Below are 20,376 nucleotides of genomic sequence, written 5' to 3'. Positions count from 1 at the left end.
AAATGTGTTTGTGGCATCCCCTGTTGTCTCTGGGTCAAGGTGACCCGAAGGCCCTTAAACAAATGTGGAGAAATGCAAAAAAACAAACTCGTAAATGTTTTATAACGCCAGGAACAAGAGGAAAGGTAATTGTTTTGAAGGAAGGTCAGATCCATACGATCTATAGACCTTTCAGAGGTTTTGAATAATACATCATATAATGTATCTCATGAATCATTCAGAACACAACCTTTACTTCGACTCAGACGGACTCTTTGATTAAACAAAACTGAAAAAGTCTGGAGCGTGAGCAGCTCGCTGGTCTCTCTCTGAACCACATGTTTACGCCACAGGCTCCATGTTATTGTGGTGAACAGGTAATTATTACACATGAGACTCAGGCCAGAGTCTAGGTTGACGCGAAGGCCCCTTGAACAAATGTGTTTGTGGTATCCCTTGTGTTGTCCCTGGGTCAAGGAGACACAAAGGCCGAAAACAAATGTGTATATATTATACATTTACTTTTTTACGTTTATTTGTTTTTTTTTAATAATAATGTTGTAGATGTTGAGAGAGTGTGTAGATGATGAGAGTGTGTGTAGATGTTGAGAGTGTGTAGATGATGAGAGTGTGTGTAGATGTTGAGAGTGTGTAGATGATGAGTGTGTGTGTAGATGTTGAGAGTGTGTAGATGATGAGAGTGTGTGTAGATGTTGAGAGTGTGTAGATGATGAGAGTGTGTGTAGATGTTGAGAGTGTGTAGATGATGAGAGTGTGTGTACATGTTGAGAGTGTGTAGATGATGAGAGTGTGTGTAGATGATGAGAGTGTGTGTAGATGTTGAGAGTGTGTAGATGATGAGAGTGTGTGTAGATGTTGAGAGTGTGTAGATGTTGAGTGTGTGTAGATGAGGAGTGTGTGTAGATAATGAGAGTGTGTGTAGATAATGAGAGTGTGTGTAGATGTTGAGAGTGTGTAGATGATGAGTGTGTGTGTAGATGTTGAGAGTGTGTAGATGATGAGAGTGTGTGTAGATGTTGAGAGTATGTAGACGATGAGAGAGTGTGTGTAGATGTTGAGAGTGTGTAGATGTTGAGAGTGTGTAGATGTTGAGAGTGTGTAGATGTTGAGTGTGTGTAGATGATGAGTGTGTGTAGATGATGAGTGTGTGTAGATGATGAGTGTGTAGATGATGAGTGTGTAGATGATGAGTGTGTAGATGTTGAGTGTGTAGATGATGAGTGTGTAGATGATGAGTGTGTAGATGATGAGTGTGTAGATGATGAGTGTGTAGATGATGAGTGTGTAGATGATGAGTGTGTAGATGATGAGTGTGTAGATGATGAGTGTGTGTAGATGATGAGTGTGTAGATGATGAGTGTGTAGATGATGAGTGTGTAGATGATGAGTGTGTAGATGATGAGTGTGTAGATGATGAGTGTGTAGATGATGAGTGTGTGTAGATGATGAGTGTGTAGATGATGAGTGTGTAGATGATGAGTGTGTAGATGATGAGTGTGTAGATGATGAGTGTGTGGACGCAGGAACGTACCAGCGTGTCATCACTGCGCGCCACACTCATGTTGCTCCTGGACAGGAAGGAGCGAGACAGGCGGTTGCACAGAGAGATGAGTCGGACAGATTGCTGGAAGACAGAAACACACTTTAATACGTCGGTACATAGAAGACACGTCAGACTCATGGACGCCGAGACATTTTGTGTGGCTCGCCGGAGGGTCGTCAATCGATGCACATAAACGTTGATGTTGCCATGGTAACATTTGAAGATGTCATCATTTGATGTGAACTTAATTCTTCCCGTTAAAGACAGTTTTGTAAAAATACTTCACTGTTGGTTGAATCATCTTTGGTGAAATGAAACCTGGATCTGGTTCTAATTTATTCGTATGGCTTCTCACTGCTGCTGCCGCTCACGCCCAAACATGGGCGTCATGACATCATCAAACTTGAGATTCAAATCAAATTCATGTGAATATTGTGAAAGAATATTGTTTATTATTGAGATTAATGTAACAGAGTAAGACTCTCAGCAGCGAGGACAGACTTATGTTAAAGAGTGTAATTACACCACAATATATTTTAAATATATTTATTTGAATTTTGTATTTAATGTTGTTTCATTTTACATTTACTTTAAGAAACACATCAAAGTGAATAATGTTTATGTGTGTTGATGTAAGTGTGTAAGTGAATATACATGTGTGCACGTGTATGAGGGTGTTTGTGCGAGTGTGTCTTTGCATACGTTTAAGTGTGTGCGTGTGTGATTCTGTGTGCATGAGTGTGTACTTGTTAGCCTTTGTATACATTTGTGTGGGGTCTCTGTGCGTAATGAGTTTGTGTGTGCATGCATGTGTACTTGTGTGCATTTGTACGTGGTTGGGTGCGTAATGAGTTTGTGTGTACATGCATGTGTACTTGTGTGTATTTGTATGTGGTTGGGTGCGTAATGAGTTTGTGTGTACATGCATGTGTACTTGTGTGCATTTGTATGTGGTTGGGTGCGTAATGAGTTTGTGTGTACATGCATGTGTACTTGTGTGTATTTGTATGTGGTTGGGTGCGTAATGAGTTTGTGTGTACATGCATGTGTACTTGTGTGTATTTGTATGTGGTTGGGTGCGTAATGAGTTTGTGTGTACATGCATGTGTACTTGTGTGCATTTGTATGTGGTTGTGTGCGTAATGAGTTTGTGTGTACATGCATGTGTACTTGTGTGCATTTGTATGTGGTTGTGTGTGTAATGAGTTTGTGTGTGCATGCATGTGTACTTGTGTGCATTTGTATGTGGTTGGGTGCGTAATGAGTTTGTGTGTACATGCATGTGTACTTGTGTGCATTTGTATGTGGTTGTGTGCGTAATGAGTTTGTGTGTGCATGCATGTGTACTTGTGTGCATTTGTATGTGGTTGGGTGTGTAATGAGTTTGTGTGTGCATGCATGTGTACTTGTGTGTGAGTTTGCATGCGTGTACATTTGTATACTTTTGTGCGTGATTGTGTGTGCAATGAGTTTGTGTGCGACTATGATATAAAAGTTCTTCCAATGTAAACAATATTCATTAAATATTCGATAAAGAAGTTAAAGTTATAATTATCACAATAATAATAAAAACAAGAGTCGTGTGTTGAGGTCGTGAGTCGAGGTCCAGACTGAAGACTCGGATGTGGGTCGACGTGATTGTCCGAAACGAACTGAGGTTCGAGTGAAGAACGAGTGGAACAGACTCTTCTCGGCGTGAGACGCTGAAGCAACGAACCAGACGTGACGGTTTACTTATGTTAGTGTCGGTGAGTTAAGAGTGAGAATCATTAACGGAGGAAGAAAATAATGATTCACTTGAAAATTAAAACATGTTTTTCTTGACACTAGTTATCGAAATTCAACAGTACTGTACCGTTAAAAAATAATAATACAATACATCTCAATATATACCTCATCGTTGTATCATGATCAACACAAACCCTCATGAATCTCAACAACTTACTTTCCACTTCCGTCTCGCAGCAAACTTCTTGAACTTCTCCATGTTGACGGCAGATTCTTTCCTGCTGAGCGCTTGTTGTGTGTCTTTTGGCTGCGAACACACACACACACAGACACACACACACACACTCGTCAGCATCAGCACGACAGAGGACCTGACGAGGAAGTACCTTGATCCAGGGATGCTGCAGACTGTCTTGTATCGTCATCCTCTTCCTGCAGAGACGTCGACGTGAGTCACTGACCCCTGACCCCTCGGGTGAAAACCCCTGAACCCCCCCCGATACTCACTTTGGATCTTTGACGAGGAGCCTCGCGATGAAGTCTTTGGCCAGGACGCTGGTGCTGCTGAAGAACTCCTCGTCGAAGGTGTAGTCCACGGCCGACACGTTCGCCAGCGTCTCCTGCTTGTTGTCGCCCAGGAAGGGAGACGCGCCGCTCAGGCTGAGAGACGACAGGAAACAATGAAGGTATGAACGAGGACTGGGAGAGAATATGGATGTACTTCTATATACTGTATCGATATTTGTAGCACTGCATCCATAAAATATATATATATATTTTATTCACGACACGATATATATATATATCTTATTTAACGTTTTGAAATAACATTCATTCCTTCATTCATTCATTTTCTATCGATTTATCCCTTGTGGGGGTCGCGGGGAGTCTATCCCAGTATCATAGGGCGAGAGGCAGGGGACACCCTGGACAGGACGCCAGTCTGTCTCAGGACACACAAAGATAGACAACCATTCACACACACACTCATACCTACGGACAATTTACAATCAAGTTCTCAATCAACCTCTGTATGTTTCTGGACTGTGGGAGGAAACCGGAGTGTCCGGAGTAAACCTACACAACACGGGGAGAACATACTAACTACACACAGAGAGGTCTGGAAGCGAACCTTCTTTTATTTCATTTAAAAGTTATTTTATGGTTTAACATTTGTATAAAAGACAATCATTTTAAGGTCAACTGCGTTTATTAATTTGTGTGATGCAATTGAACCTCCGGCCACTAGTTGGCGACATTTGTCGTTTCCTCTGCGTTGAGTCCAGTGCTGTGTCTCAAATCGCACACTAACGTACTAAAAGTTAGTATTTTTAGTACGTTAGTGTGTCTCAATTCTTAGTATGCCAATTTAGTGCGCCATACACACTAAATTGTCACTAACACGCCCACAACACTAGCATGGTTCGATGGACACTAACCACACTAAACAGCCGCCATTTTAGTGACGTTTTAAACGGAAGTTACGTCATATATAAATGCATATATATGCATATACTTAAATGTGTATTTTCAGCAGCAGTAGGAGGATAAACACGTCTTCGGTGCTGATACCGGCTTAAATATCTCGCGATTATTTAGATTCTCATATTTTTTCTTTATTTCTTTTTCCAAAGTTGCAATACGTGCTGCCAGCAGGTGGCGATAGCGTTCAAACAGCTGCTTGAAACATCGTTAAATAGAAGTAGAAGAAGAAGCTGTCATGTGATTTCCGGTTAGTGTGTAGCTTCAGGGTTTGATTTGAGACATACTATCTGTGGAGAATTTGCGTACTAGTTAGTATGCATACTAAACTGATGCATACTAACTTCTAGCATACTAAGATTAGTATGCGATTTGAGACACAGCACAGGTTTTAAAAGCAGATGTTTGGACTCGTTCTGGCTTTAAATATCCTCTTTCCTCCAGTATCGTATATCGTATGGTCACACATGTGTACAAGTGCTCGGAGGTCAGAAGGTCAACTATCAGAACTGCTCAGACTGTCTATTAATTCCTATTAAAAAAAGATTAAAATGATATTAAAAAAGATTGTGATCGGCTCAGACAACCACGACTCATAACGACCGCGGGTCGAAGAGACGGCGTTGACCTCGTGCCGCACGTCTTCACAAACAAGGCGAAGACAGAAGCAGCCGAGCGGCGCCGGAGCGGCGGTCGGTTCATTAACGGTGACATCATGGCGAGGTACTCACAGGATGTAGGTGATGACGCCGACGCTCCTGCACACGGAGACAAAGCGTCAGTAAGTGAGAAACACAGCAGATGTTCAGGAGGAGGTTCTCACCACATGTCGGCCTCCAGGCCCAGAGGTTCATAGTTGACGACCTCAGGTGCTGCAGGGAAGTCAGTCATGAATACTTCATGTCTATTTATCTATGAATACACAGTCAGAGAAGCAGCAGAAGTACCTTCACTCGTCACTTCTGTCCTTCAAACATCTCACTGTCGTCTGATTTTAAATCCAACCGTTTTTTTCAAATACTTTTTGCAGACAGTATTTCAGTTGAATTTATGTTAATTTGTTTATTTAATTGGTGTTTAACGCAAACATTGTAAATGAGCCACATAACGGGTCACTTCAGTTAACGAGACATTTATTTTATTTTATTTATCTAATTTCTGTGTATTTCATTTAATTTACGTGTAATTTGAAATATAATCAACTGCCCCCTTTCATTTTTACTTTTAATTTACGAGTAACTTGTTTTATTGCATTTTATTTATCTCATTTTATTTAATTGTATTTTATTTATCTCATTTTATTGTATTTTATTTATCACATTTTATTTAATTGTATTTTATTTATCTCATTTTATTTAATTGTATTTTATTTATCTCATTTTATTTAATTGTATTTTATTCATCTCATTTTATTGTATTTTATTCATCACATTTTAATTGTATTTTATTCATCACATTTTAATTGTATTTTATTCATCACATTTTAATTGTATTTTATTTTATTACATTTTATTCATCCCATTCTATTGTATTTGATTGATCTCATTTTATTTTTCAATTTAAATATCTATTTTTTATTTGATTTATCTCATTTTATTTTAATTATCTCATTTATTTTACAGTCTCATTTTATAGTATTTTATTTATCTTATTTAATTATAGTTTACATATCATTTTTTTTTTCATATTTATCTCAATTTTTTATTATATTTTATTTTTCTCTTTTTTTACTTGATTTATCTCATTTTATTTTACAGACTCATTTTACATTTTATGTTACAGTATTTAATTTATAAATTGTATTTTTTAACAACAGCACAAAAATGTTTTTTTTCCCTAATCCGGAAATAAACATTTTGACTCTGATTCCAAATAATACTAATACTACAATAATAGTACATAAATCAATAATAAATATAATATAATACTATATATACTACAATAATAGTACATAAATCAATAATAAATATAATATAATACTATATGTACTACAATAATAGTACATAAATCAATAATAAATATAATATAATACTATATGTACTACAATAATAGTACATAAATCAATAATAAATATAATATAATACTATATATACTACAATAATAGTACATAAATCAATAATAAATATAATATAATACTATATATACTACAATAATAGTACATAAATCAATAATAAATATAATATAATACTATATATACTATAATAATAGTACATAAATCAATAATAAATATAATATAATACTATATATACTACAATAATAGTACATAAATCAATAATAAATATAACATAATACTATATATACTATAATAATAGTACATAAATCAATAATAAATATAATATAATACTATATATACTATAATAAGAGTACATAAATCAATAATAAATATAATATAGTACTATATATATTCTATAATACTAGAACTGGAGGTTTAATCAAAGTCAAATACTTGAATATCTTCAACAAAAACTTCTCGGATCATTTCACTGCTGAAGCAGGAAAAGGCTCCGGGTTTGAGTGACAAGAGGGAAAAGAGGGGGGGGGGTGTGAGAGTGTCTGGTGTCACCACAGAGAAAATGTGTTTGTGTAGTAGTTGTGCGTCAGTGAGTGTGTAGTAGTTGTGCGTCAGTGAGTGTGACGGAGCCATTGTTGGCAGAGAAGGAGCGAGTTTGACGATCTCGGCTCCATTATCGGATCCTTGTCGTCCAGCGACACGTTCGGCTCCGACAATATGTAACCTTTGGAGCCGCGCCAAGGTGTGTGTGTGTGTGTGTGTGTGTGTGTGTGTGTGTGTGTGTGTGTGTGTGTGTGTGTGTGTGTGCACACTGAAGACAAAGAGGCAGATAAAAGCCGAGTAAACTCTGGATCCGCATCAGACCCGGAAGGACGAGTGAGAAACTGACCCACGAACTCAGGCGTCCCAAAGATGTTCTTGAAGTCGTTGCCGAAGTCGATCTTGTGAGCGAGACCGAAGTCGATGATCTTGATGCGCGGGTGAGGCATGGAGCGGCTCAGCAGCATGATGTTCTCGGGCTGCAAGACATGATGGACGTGATCGTGTCGTCGCACAATGACTTCTATTGACCAGGAACTAGTTTGGATCGACGACAGTTAACTTCTGTTAACTTGTAATACATTAAACTATGTATTATCTTGTTTATTATGTGTGTATAGAAGTATATTAATACCATCAGAATGTTGAAAAGCTAACATTTATTATACTAAACACATTTTATTTGTAGTATTTCAATATATATATATATATATATATATATATATATATTATAATTCAATATAAAAAAAAGTTGAAGTAATTGCAACCAGACAATATCTTAAAAGTACCGACATACTACAAATAAAACAAAAGTGATTTTTAAGAAAATGTTCTCGGAAATAGAATTTCAAACTTCAACTGTTTGTCCAACTTTGTGTTGCAATTAAACTTGTGGCCTCTAGATGGCAGCAGTCGTTAAGTCCTCCACAGCTAAAGTAAGAATGATGACTGAGAACAAGAGGATACCGTTATGACTGAGGACAAGAGGATACAGTGACTCCAGAATCTTTTAAAGCCGATGTTTGGACATATTTTGGTTTGAAAACAAATGAAAGTAGTTACGACTTCGTCAAGAGTCATGTGGTCTGTAAATACTACAACACCAGAGTCAAGTACTGGACAATACTACACATATATACTTGTTACTACACTATCACAACACCAGAGTCAAGTACTGGACAATACTACACATATATACTTGTTACTACACTATCACAACACCAGAGTCAAGTACTGGACAATACTACACATATATACTTGTTACTACACTATCACAACATCAGAGTCAAGTACTGGACAATACTACACATATATACTTGTTACTACACTATCACAACACCAGAGTCAAGTACTGGACAATACTACACATATATACTTGTTACTACACTATCACAACACCAGAGTCAAGTACTCGACAATACTACACATATATACTTGTTACTACACTATCACAACACCAGAGTCAAGTACTCAACAATACTACACATATATACTTGTTACTACACTATCACAACACCAGAGTCAAGTACTCGACAATACTACACATATATACTTGTTACTACACTATCACAACACCAGAGTCAAGTACTGGACAATACTACACATATATACTTGTTACTACACTATCAAAACATCAGAGTCAAGTACTGGACAATACTACACATATATCCTTGTTACTACACTATCACAACACCAGAGTCAAGTACTCGACAATACTACACATATATATTGTTACTACAGTATTAAAATACATCGTATTGTTGACACAGTATCATGATACGTATCACATGTACAGGTCAATATATCTAGACTTGAATCTAACTTTTGAGGAAACATCTGACAAACTAATAAAACGACTTCTCTGGACCTTGAGTTCGACGAGATCTTTAAAATATCTTTAAAGTTTCAAGAGTCCATGAAGACTGACGACATCTGGACCTGCTGCTCTCACTGAACAAACACATGTTTAACTCGTGCTCATGTTTGTGTTGTCAGGTGTTTCCAGGTTAAAAACGACCCAGAATGCATCTGGATTCCACCTCTTCTTGTTGTGCTCGTGTCCACATGACAACCATTATTACGACATTCCAGACGACACGATGACGCCCCAACAAACACGGGGGAGCCCATTGGCCGGGAGCTCGTGAGACAAGAGCGACTGTGGCTCCAGCTTGTTGGTTCTGTGCTCTATAAACACTCTGGTGTCACAGAAGCCAAAGGAAGGAAACGAGGACAACAAAACTTCATCGTCTGCTGCCCTAAATCACGACCTTCCCACTGGACCAAAGGTCAAGTGACCTCACACTGCTGAGGTCATAATGGATCCCCTGAAGCATTTACTACCATTAATGATTCAACCAGTTTGTTACAGTTTCTTGAAGAAAAAAGGTGTTTTTAAATATGATTTGTGTTCCATCGTTACTGTGCAGGTTCACATCCAGGTCAGAGTGTGTAGTTAGTGTGTTCTCCCCGTGTTAGTGGGTTTACTCCGGACACTCCGGTTTCCTCCCACAGTCCAAAAACATACAGTTTGATTTGGAACTTTGGGGAAATTTGTCTGTAGCTATGAGTGTGTGTGTGAACGGTTGTGTGTCTTTGTGTGTCCTGAGACAGTAATTAGTATCAATGACAGGGATGTGAGCAAAAGACTTCTACAGCAGCTCCAAAATGAATATATATATAATAATGGTTATAATCGAGGTGATAACGTACGACTGCACGATATATGGAATAAATATTGATATCGTGATATTCGCACGTGCGACATGCATATAAAACACGTGATAATTTATAATTTTTTATTGTATAAATGAAGCATTTCTTAAATAAGCACTTCGACCAATCAGTGTCACGTTCTGTAAAGTTGTCAATTTGTACTTCTATGTCTTGTTGTTGTTTACGTCTCTGTCTGTCTGTGAACTGTGCAGCTTGATAGACTCGGTTGCTATGACGACGCATCTTGACTCAATATATCCAGTGAAGTAATACTAACTTATGATCTAGTCAAACACTAGTGATCCAGTGAAGTAATACTAACTTATGATCTAGTCAAACACTAGTGATCCAGTGAAGTAATACTAACTTATGATCTAGTCAAACACTAGTGATCCAGTGAAGTAATACTAACTTATGATCTAGTCAAACACTAGTGATCCAGTGAAGTAATACTAACTTATGATCTAGTCAAACACTAGTGATCCAGTGAAGTAATACTAACTTATGATCTAGTCAAACACTAGTGATCCAGTGAAGTAATACTAACTTATGATCTAGTCAAACACTATTGATCCAGTGAAGTAATACTAACTTCTGATCTAGTCAAACACTAGTGATCCAGTGAAGTAATACTAACTTCTGATCTAGTCAAACACTAGTGATCCAGTGAAGTAATACTAACTTATGATCTAGTCAAACACTAGTGATCCAGTGAAGTAATACTAACTTATGATCTAGTCAAACACTAGTGATCCAGTGAAGTAATACTAACTTCTGATCTAGTCAAACACTAGCGATCCAGTGAAGTAATACTAACTTATGATCTAGTCAAACACTAGTGATCCAGTGAAGTAATACTAACTTATGATCTAGTCAAACACTAGTGATCCAGTGAAGTAATACTAACTTGTGATCTAGTCAAACACTAGTGATCCAGTGAAGTAATACTAACTTATGATCTAGTCAAACACTAGTGATCCAGTCACTCGTCTCTTTCAACCTCCTTTGTTAAAGCAACATATTGTAAGAACTTTTCATCTCGTCTCAGTTGTTTTCTTATAAGATCATGAACTTCCAAACAAACCTGTCCGTCTTCACCGTATGCTAACGAGCTAAGTTGTTAGCATCATTTATAAAGTGTTATGTGTGTGTCTTCACCGTATGCTAACGAGCTAAGTTGTTAGCGTCATTTATAAAGTGTTATGTGTGCGTCTTCACCGTATGCTAACGAGCTAAGTTGTTAGCGTCATTTATAAAGTGTTATGTGTGCGTCTTCACCGTATGCTAACGAGCTAAGTTGTTAGCGTCATTTATAAAGTGTTATGTGTGCGTCTTCACCGTATGCTAACGAGCTAAGTTGTTAGCGTCATTTATAAAGTGTTATGTGTGCGTCTTCACCGTATGCTAACGAGCTAAGTTGTTAGCGTCATTTATAAAGTGTTATGTGTGCGTCTTCACCGTATGCTAACGAGCTAAGTTGTTAGCGTCATTTATAAAGTGTTATGTGTGCGTGTACAAGGATTTATTATTGATTTGGTGATATCACGACGCGCCGGCGGCTCCTCTCTGATGTCGCTCAGTTTCGCTGGAAACACATTCAAGTCCCGCGAGACTGAGCGTTATAAGAGATATTTTTCTACCATCATGTCGACACCGAAGCGCGGAAATAAACGAAAGAGAAATACCATCGTTTTCCTTCTTTAAACCCCCGGACCTTCACTACATTTTTAGGTGAAAGAAAAATATATCGCATTAATATCGAAATCGCACATCTTTCCACTATCGTGCAGCACTAATAATAAACAAGGTAGTAAAGTGACTTCTTAAATTCAAGACGCGCCTTAACTTGTTAAAAGAAGAACTAGTTAAGATTCTTCCGTAGAACTCAAATCGAAACATGTATATTTTCTTTTTTTAAAGCCATTTTCTGTTGTTTGTTTTTGGACGGACTGGAGTCTCGCAGCCGAAGACTGAAAACTTTGGACTCAGTTTGAAGAAGGTGATCAATGTTATGGATCCGTCGTCCACTTAGACTCGTGCCTTCATCGGATGCATCTGTTAGAATTTAACTTTGAGTTTCTTCGACCGCAGGAAATGGAACAGACTTGTTCAGGATCGACGTCGAAGCTTTTAACAACAACTTTGGACATTTGTTGTTTTACGACTTCGACGTTTGTCTTGAGAGACGATGTCAATAAAATGAAACTCGAAATCATGGTCGACAGAAAACACACAAGACTTTTTAATTTTTCTGCTTCAGCTTTCAGGTCATCAACGACCAAAGTAGCTTTAAATTCTTCTTAAAATCTTCTTTAATAGTGTTTGTCATGTAAACAGAATTTAAGATTAAAAACTATTCTCTTTTCTCTTATATGTGTAGTCGAGGCTCGATTATGGAAAACTGGTCCAAATGTAAAAAGAAGAAAATATGGTATTTATAATATTATTATTGTCATTTTTAATATTGTTATTTACAGAGTATTATTATTTATTTGTGCGCTTGACTTCAGTTCTACCTCCACCTAACAGTGAAACACATCATTTTAATGACTCGTTACTTGTTCATGTGAATAAACTGACAAATAAAACGTGTTTAAATACATGATAAAGTATCAGATCAGAAGGATTTCGTCGATAGTTAAACCATTCGTCACAATTCAATGAAAATGTTGATACAGAAATAAAAACTATGATTAAAAACAAGTGGTAAAATGCAATATATCCTGTTAAAAATGTCAATTATGACGAAGGGAAAACTATTATGAAGCACTTTTGCATTTAAACCCATCGTGTGGCGCCAGGGTTTGTTTCCATGGCGACCATGGTTACCTTGAGATCGAAGTGAGCGATGTGTTTGGAGTGAAGGTAGAAGACGCCGTCCAGGATCTGCTTCAGGAACTGAGTCGCCTCCTCCTCGCTCAGGGACTCCTTCTCCGCCAGGAAGTCAAAGAGTTCGCCGCCCGCCACCCTGGACACACACACACACACACGCACACGCACACACGCACACACGCACGCACGCACGCACACACGCACACACGCACACACACACACGCACACGCACACGCACACACACACACACACACGCACACACACACGCACATGCAAACGCACATGCACACACACACAAAGGTGACATCAGAACATTAGAGACTTTTTATATCGTTTTTTATTGAATTGTTTTTGTTTTTTTAAGCATTAAAATACACTTTTTCTTAATAATTAAATCCTATAATTTCTACAGTTACATGTTAAGTTGAATCAAAGTATTTTTTTTTTATTTGCAAAACATTTTAATTAAATTAAAGCGACCCATAGAGAGAAGGTTACGTGAGGTCAGCAGAGCAAACACGACTGGAGGCAAAACAAATGAGTCGCACCTGTCGCACACGTGCACACACAGTGACACACACAGTGACACACAAACGGCATCAAGCGTTTAAAGGGGAAGTGTTCTCATGATGAACATTTAAAGGGGAAGTGTTCTCATGATCCCAAGCCAGGGAGGACGTTGACCTTGACCCTGAGACAACAAAAGGGATACCTCAAACACATTTTTTTAAGGGCTTCGGGTCACCTCGACCATGAGATAGCACAAGGGATACCTCAAACTCATTTGTTTTCAGGGCTCCGGGTCACCTAGACCATGAGATAACACAAGGGATACCTCAAACTCATTTGTTTTCAGGGCTCCGGGTCACCTAGACCGTGACATAAGACAAGGGATACCTCAAACTCATTTGTTTTCAGGGCTTCGGGTCACCTAGACCATGAGATAACACAAGGGATACCTCAAACTCATTTGTTTTCAGGGCTCCGGGTCACCTAGACCGTGACATAAGACAAGGGATACCTCAAACTCATTTGTTTTCAGGGCTTCGGGTCACCTAGACCATGAGATAACACAAGGGATACCTCAAACTCATTTGTTTTCAGGGCTCCGGGTCACCTAGACCATGAGATAACACAAGGGATACCTCAAACTCATTTGTTTTCAGGGCTTTGGGTCACCTTGACCCTGAGATAACTCAAGGGATACCACAAACACATTTGTTTTCAGGGCTCCGGGTCACCTTGACCCTGAGACAAAACCCTCCTATACTTGAACAGACGTGACCCCAGGTCAGGTTTCACTCACAGCTCCAGGATGAGGATGACCTCGGCCTTGCTCTCGAAGACCTCGTGCAGCGTGATGATGTTGGGGTGCGTGACCTCCTTCAGGATGTTGACCTCCCGCTCGATGTCCTCCCGCGTGACTCCCCTCCGGCTGGACTTGCTGCGGCGCTTCTTGATGAATTTGGCGGCGAACTCCGCTCCGGTGCTCCGGTGCCGGCATCTCCTGACCACCGCGAACTGACCGCTGAGGGAAGAAGGTTTTTTAGATCCGTCAGTGGAAATAAACTAGTTTAGCGTCAGAATATTGAACTAATTTAACATGTGATGAAACAAATGTTACTTCAAGATAACACAAGGGTGACCTTTTTTTCTTTTTACTGAAAAATTGAATATTTTCAAAGTCATTAAAATAATTAAATATAGAGTTTGATAATATAATTACAATTAATCAAATACAAATAAAGTTCAATCATTTTTATCTGCTGCTGCTCACACGTGATTGGCTGAAGCAGTTCTTTTTTGAGACTATTGTATTTTTATATTGAATTTAAAGTGCAATTAATTTGAAATTATTGAATGAAAAAAATTGTTTTTGAATAATTGAAATAAGAATAAAAAACTGTCATTGAAAAAACTAAAAAACATTGAAATTAATTCAATTATTTCAATAAAAAAATAAACTTTTCAATACGTAAATTATATTAAATTATTTAACAAAAACAAGATAAATGTTTTTATAAAGAAAATATTGAATTAAATTATTCAGAAAAAATATTATTATTATTATTAAGTATTTCAATATTGTTCGGCACTGAAATACTTCTATACATGTTACATACAAAACACGTTAGGTTTGAATAATTTAAAAAAACGAATTAAACCTTTAATATACAAATCATTCAAACACATTATTAAAACAAATGAATAAAGTTTCAATATTTAAAATGTTGAAATCTTTCTCTGCTAATATACTTCCATAAAAAAAAAGCTAAATGAAAACATTATGTTTGAAAAGCATGTATTATTCAACATAAATAACATGTATCTCCGTGTGTAGCGATCAGAGACGATTGTCATCGTTGTGAAACATCGTTGTGTTGCCGTGCGGAGCTGCTTCTATTCCTTCTGTCGCTCTCTAACCGACGGACGCCATTGGCTGTCGACGCCTCCGCCAAACTGTGGCTCCGCTGGCAGTCGTCGAGGACTTGAACCAGACGCCCACGGAGGGAGGAAGAGAAGGAGGTGGAGGAGGACGGAGAGAGCGAGAGAATTCTCACAGATAAACGAGTGTTACATCCGCTCTACTTCATGTGGCAGCCAGAGAGAGAGAGAGAGAGAAAGTATAATTTCTCCTCTATTCATTATTACTAATGGGTCTTTTATTTTGAAAAAAAAAAATAAAAGGATTTTGCTTGCGACTCTTGACATGTCAAGATGCTTTTTCGGTCAAGTTTACTACAAAAATGTAACACAAAAAGTGTGTGTGAGTGTGAGTATATATATATATGCTCATAATATATTGTAATTAGTTGTCGTATTTCTTCATTTGTATTTTTGTACTGGCTTTCATTGTGGTCAACAATTAAAATTGCACCGTTTTTATTCAAATAATTTCAGTATATATTAGAGATTATGAGAAAAAATAGAGTCACTGATATAATCTATATTTTTCCTGGTATTTTATTGATTTTGTCGGTGCTTTCCAATCATATTTATTTTTATCATATCTCTATAATAGTTTATATTTTAATAAAGTGTGTGTTCATTTTTTATATTTAGAATTAAATTTAAAAAAAGCAGCAGTCATTACGTCGACCGCAGCTTAAGTTGGAATGAAATCCCGGTAGATCCCGGCGATGACTGAGGACAAGAGGATACATCAGGGGCAGTTACAGCTAGAGAGACATGTCTGGCTGAAAAATAACATTTGATTAATGAAGGGTTGACATGTTCACAGAGTTTATTATAGTGTCAATACAAGGTTTGATACTTAAAATACTAAACACAAATATTTTCATAAACAATATGTTTTTTTTAGACAGTATTGATGTCATGACTTGAAATATATAAAATAGGATAAACCTATATTTATCCAACAGCAGTACCGGGTCACATAGAAGAGGAACTAATAAGTGTAATTTCTCCTCTATTGATTATTACTGTCTAATGGGTCTTTTATTTTGAAAATAAAAAGTCAGGATTTTTTTTTTTATTATCATATTTCTATAATAGTTTATATTTGAATAAAGTGTGAGTTCATTTTTTATATTTAGAATTAAATAAAAAAAGCAGCAGTGATAAAATCGGTAGATCCCGGCGATGACTGAGGACGAGAGGATACAGTCGACTGCAGTAGAATTTACAGCAAATCTTTGGACGTATTTAAACTTTCATTATTAATAATTCAAACAAAAGTGAACAATCACAATATGTCGCTCAATGCGTTTTCTAAAATGGTTTAGAAAATCAAGTGTATCGTGAGTTCAACGTATCGTATGTGTACAACGAGATTGTTAGAACCGTTGAGAGAAAATTCAAGAGTTCTATTTTTCACACTCGCACTTTGTTGTTTAACCTTTGTTCAGAGATGTTACGGCCTTGAGCGACTCTTTCATCAGAACTATTTTCACAGCATCCTACAGGTTTCTCTTCTTCAACTCCCTTTCATCAGAACTAGCTTCAGAGCATCCAACAGGTTTCTCTTCTTCAACTCTCTTTCATCAGAACTAGCTTCAGAGCATCAAACAGGTTTCTCTTCAACTCTCATCAGAACTAGCTTCGGAGCATCAAACAGGTTTCTCTTCTTCAACTCTCATCAGAACTAGCTTCAGAGCATCCAACAGGTTTCTCTTCTTCAACTCTCATCAGAACTAGCTTCAGAGCATCCAACAGGTTTCTCTTCTTCAACTCTCATCAGAACTAGATTCAAAGCATCCAACAGGTTTCTCTTCTTAAATTCTCATCAGAAATAGCTTCAGAGCATCCATCAGGTTTTTCTTCTTCAACTCTTTCATCAGAGCTAGCTTCAGAGCATCCAACAGGTTTCTCTTCTTCAACTCTTTCATCAGAACTAGCTTCAGAGCATCCAACAGGTTTCTCTTCTTCAACTCGCCAAACTACACCGAAGCCTCGGCTGCAACGGCTCCCTCTGCAGGATTCTCCGACACCATCTCCGCTTCACACGTTAACAAAACACCCTGGAAGTTGTAACGATTTGTTCGGGGGACACGGGAACCTGAGGCGGTTCAAGACGGGGGTCACAGAAACGAGCCAAGACTCCACACGGACACGAAGCAGACGCCCTGAAAAGGAAGGAGTGACGAGGGCGAAGCTTTTCTCATGCTAATGCCTCTTTTCCAGCCCCATTCAGTCTGGTTCGGCTCACAGCCGTTCCCACCGCCGTCGGACCCCCGGCGCTGACATCAGGATCTGTCGACGGGGAATCTAACCGTGGTGGTCCCATCGTCAGGAAGACCCCGGTGACACCTGACAGCTCCTGCACGGTGGGCCACCGTCACCAGGAAATAAAATGACCTCAATATGATGTGAAACACGTGAGAAAAAAAAAGCTAAACGTGTTAGAAACTTTACTTATGCATTAAAATAAGCAAATCTTTTATCTTATATGGGGCCACATTTTTTTGGCTGTAATGAGGGGCCATCGAGGAAAAATAAAAGGCGCGAAAAGCACTTCACTGCGCAAATTCACTTCAAATTAATACTGAAAGAGAGAAGGAAAAAAACTAAACTAAAACAAAACCAAACACTCATACTTAATACTACATGATTACATAATTCAACTTATCAGGGCCACATACATACAGTACAGTCACAGCGTTTGTTTATATTTGTGTTGCAATTACACTTCTCTCCATCCAGATGGCGGCAGTCATTACGTCCTCTAGCTGCTAAAGGAACGACGAGGACTGAGGACGAGAGGATACAGTGGAGTCCAGCAGTTTTTGAAAGCCGATGTTTGGACAAACGTCTGCTTTCGGTTTTAATGATTTAACCAAAACAATCACAAGACGTCTCATTCAGCTCGTCAGCGTTCCATAAAAATCTTTGTGTTTCAAAATATATAGAAATGTATCGCGAGACGTACATCAGTGTATGTACAGCCCTCCCGACATTTGTGTATATATTTGAGTAAATATTTAGGCTTTAAATTAAACAAGGCTGCGTCACTGAGATGCTACAGATGTTTCCAAGCTAAGGTTGCTAAGCTAACAAAGACAAGCAGGTGGAAAACGCTGTCATTTTCGTCTTTTTTTTAAGAACTCTGAATCTAAATTGTCCGTAGGTTTGTCGAGTGTGTGTATGAATGGTTGTGCGTCCGTGTGTCCTGCCTCTCACCCGGAGTAGCTGGGATAGGCTCCACCCCCTCTAGAAGACAATGAATCCCAGCTACACATGTTTATCTTCTAAAGTTGTTCATGCTAAGCTAGATAAAGAAAAAAACCGATCCGACTTTCATTTGATATTTACTAAAATAGTGATGATAACAGACTTTATGAAGCAATAAAATGTTCAGTTTCTCCTTCGTCTGAGGAGGATTTTAATTCAATAGCATCTCAAGTCAACAGAAAACATCTTCTCTCCTTGAACAGTTTCTGTAAACAGACGTTCAAGCCTCTTCACGGCTTATGGATTAGTTCATATCTCTCAGAGCTTTCCATTAATTAGATTCTGGAAATTGGATTATACTTGATTTGAATGAGTTCAGAGGCTGGAACTCAATTCCAGACAAAATAGATTTTGACAGGATCGACTGCAGACGTTAGAGAAAGATTTTAACCTCGTGTTAATCAGCGCCGAAGCACGACAACGATCACGTCCTGGACTCACGTCAAGAGTCATGTGGTCTGTAAATACTACAACACCAGAGTCAAGTACTGGACAATACTACACATATATATTTGTTACTACACTATCACAACACCAGAGTCAAGTACTGGACAATACTACACATATATACTTGTTACTACACTATCACAACACCAGAGTCAAGTACTGGACAATACTACACATATATACTTGTTACTACACTATCACAACACCAGAGTCAAGTACTGGACAATACTACACATATATACTTGTTACTACACTATCACAACACCAGAGTCAAGTACTGGACAATACTACACATATATACTTGTTACTACACTATCACAACACCAGAGTCAAGTACTGGACAATACTACACATATATACTTGTTACTACACTATCACAACACAAGAGTCAAGTACTGGACAATACTACACATATATACTTGTTACTACACTATCACAACACAAGAGTCAAGTACTGGACAATACTACACATATATACTTGTTACTACACTATCACAACACCAGACTCAAGTACTGGACAATACTACACATATATACTTGTTACTACACTATCACAACACCAGAGTCAAGTACTGGACAATACTACACATATACGTATACTTGTTACTACACTATCACAACACCAGAGTCAAGTACTGGACAATACTACACATATATACTTGTTACTACACTATAACAACACAAGAGTCAAGTACTGGACAATACTACACATATATACTTGTTACTACACTATAACAACACAAGAGTCAAGTACTGGACAATACTACACATATATACTTGTTACTACACTATAACAACACAAGAGTCAAGTACTGGACAATACTACACATATATACTTGTTACTACACTATCACAACACCAGAGTCAAGTACTGGAAAATACTACACATACATCCTTGTTACTACAGTATCTCAATATATCATATCTTTGCGCCTGTATTGTTATACACATCATATCAACAGGTTCTGGTTAATAAATAGCCCTAATTGCACTATATGTCACATTGTTGTCTCTGTATTAATAAATCTCATCATAACACTGAATAAACAGGAGCTACTCACTGGTTTCTCTGGTCAAGAGTCAAAACACCTTCAGACAGTAATAATCAAAACAGCAGAAATTTAATTATTTAGTTTCTCTGTGTGGCCCGGAACCATATGGCTCGCGGACCGGTACCAGTTGGGGAGCCACGTCATATTTTTAATAGAATTGCTTATTTTCTCCGAGGGAACATTTAAAGGCAGATTTGTTCATTTACTGGTTTAACAGTAACAACCTACGACTGAGCAAAACTATCAGCTATAAAAAAAGAGGCTCCGGGGAGAAGCAGAAGTCGAGGAATACTTATATAAGCCGTCGTCGCTTCTAAACTGAGCTCGATCTGAAA

The 20,376-nt window shown here is 37.9% G+C and overlaps 1 protein-coding gene across 1 annotated transcript in view; it reads right to left on the bottom strand.

The window, feature by feature from the left end:
- The window catches only part of dapk1 (death-associated protein kinase 1), an 89,967-nt gene that overhangs the window by 30,857 nt on the left and 38,734 nt on the right, over positions 1-20,376 (bottom strand). Inside the window, exons 3-11 of the mRNA XM_087812706.1 lie at positions 14,158-14,379; positions 12,849-12,987; positions 7,654-7,783; positions 5,577-5,625; positions 5,485-5,511; positions 3,779-3,931; positions 3,658-3,703; positions 3,489-3,578; positions 1,532-1,624 (exon numbers count right to left, since the gene is read on the bottom strand). Of these exons, the coding sequence (XP_087668832.1) occupies positions 1,532-1,624; positions 3,489-3,578; positions 3,658-3,703; positions 3,779-3,931; positions 5,485-5,511; positions 5,577-5,625; positions 7,654-7,783; positions 12,849-12,987; positions 14,158-14,379 (949 nt within the window). The remainder of the gene's footprint in view (positions 1-1,531; positions 1,625-3,488; positions 3,579-3,657; positions 3,704-3,778; positions 3,932-5,484; positions 5,512-5,576; positions 5,626-7,653; positions 7,784-12,848; positions 12,988-14,157; positions 14,380-20,376) is intronic.

This window comes from Callionymus lyra, chromosome 1, assembly GCF_982586985.1.
Source record: "Callionymus lyra chromosome 1, fCalLyr1.hap1.1, whole genome shotgun sequence".
Taxonomy (NCBI): domain Eukaryota; kingdom Metazoa; phylum Chordata; class Actinopteri; order Syngnathiformes; family Callionymidae; genus Callionymus; species Callionymus lyra.
Note: the sequence above shows the minus strand (reverse complement) of the source record. Positions and strands in the feature narration are given on the sequence as shown.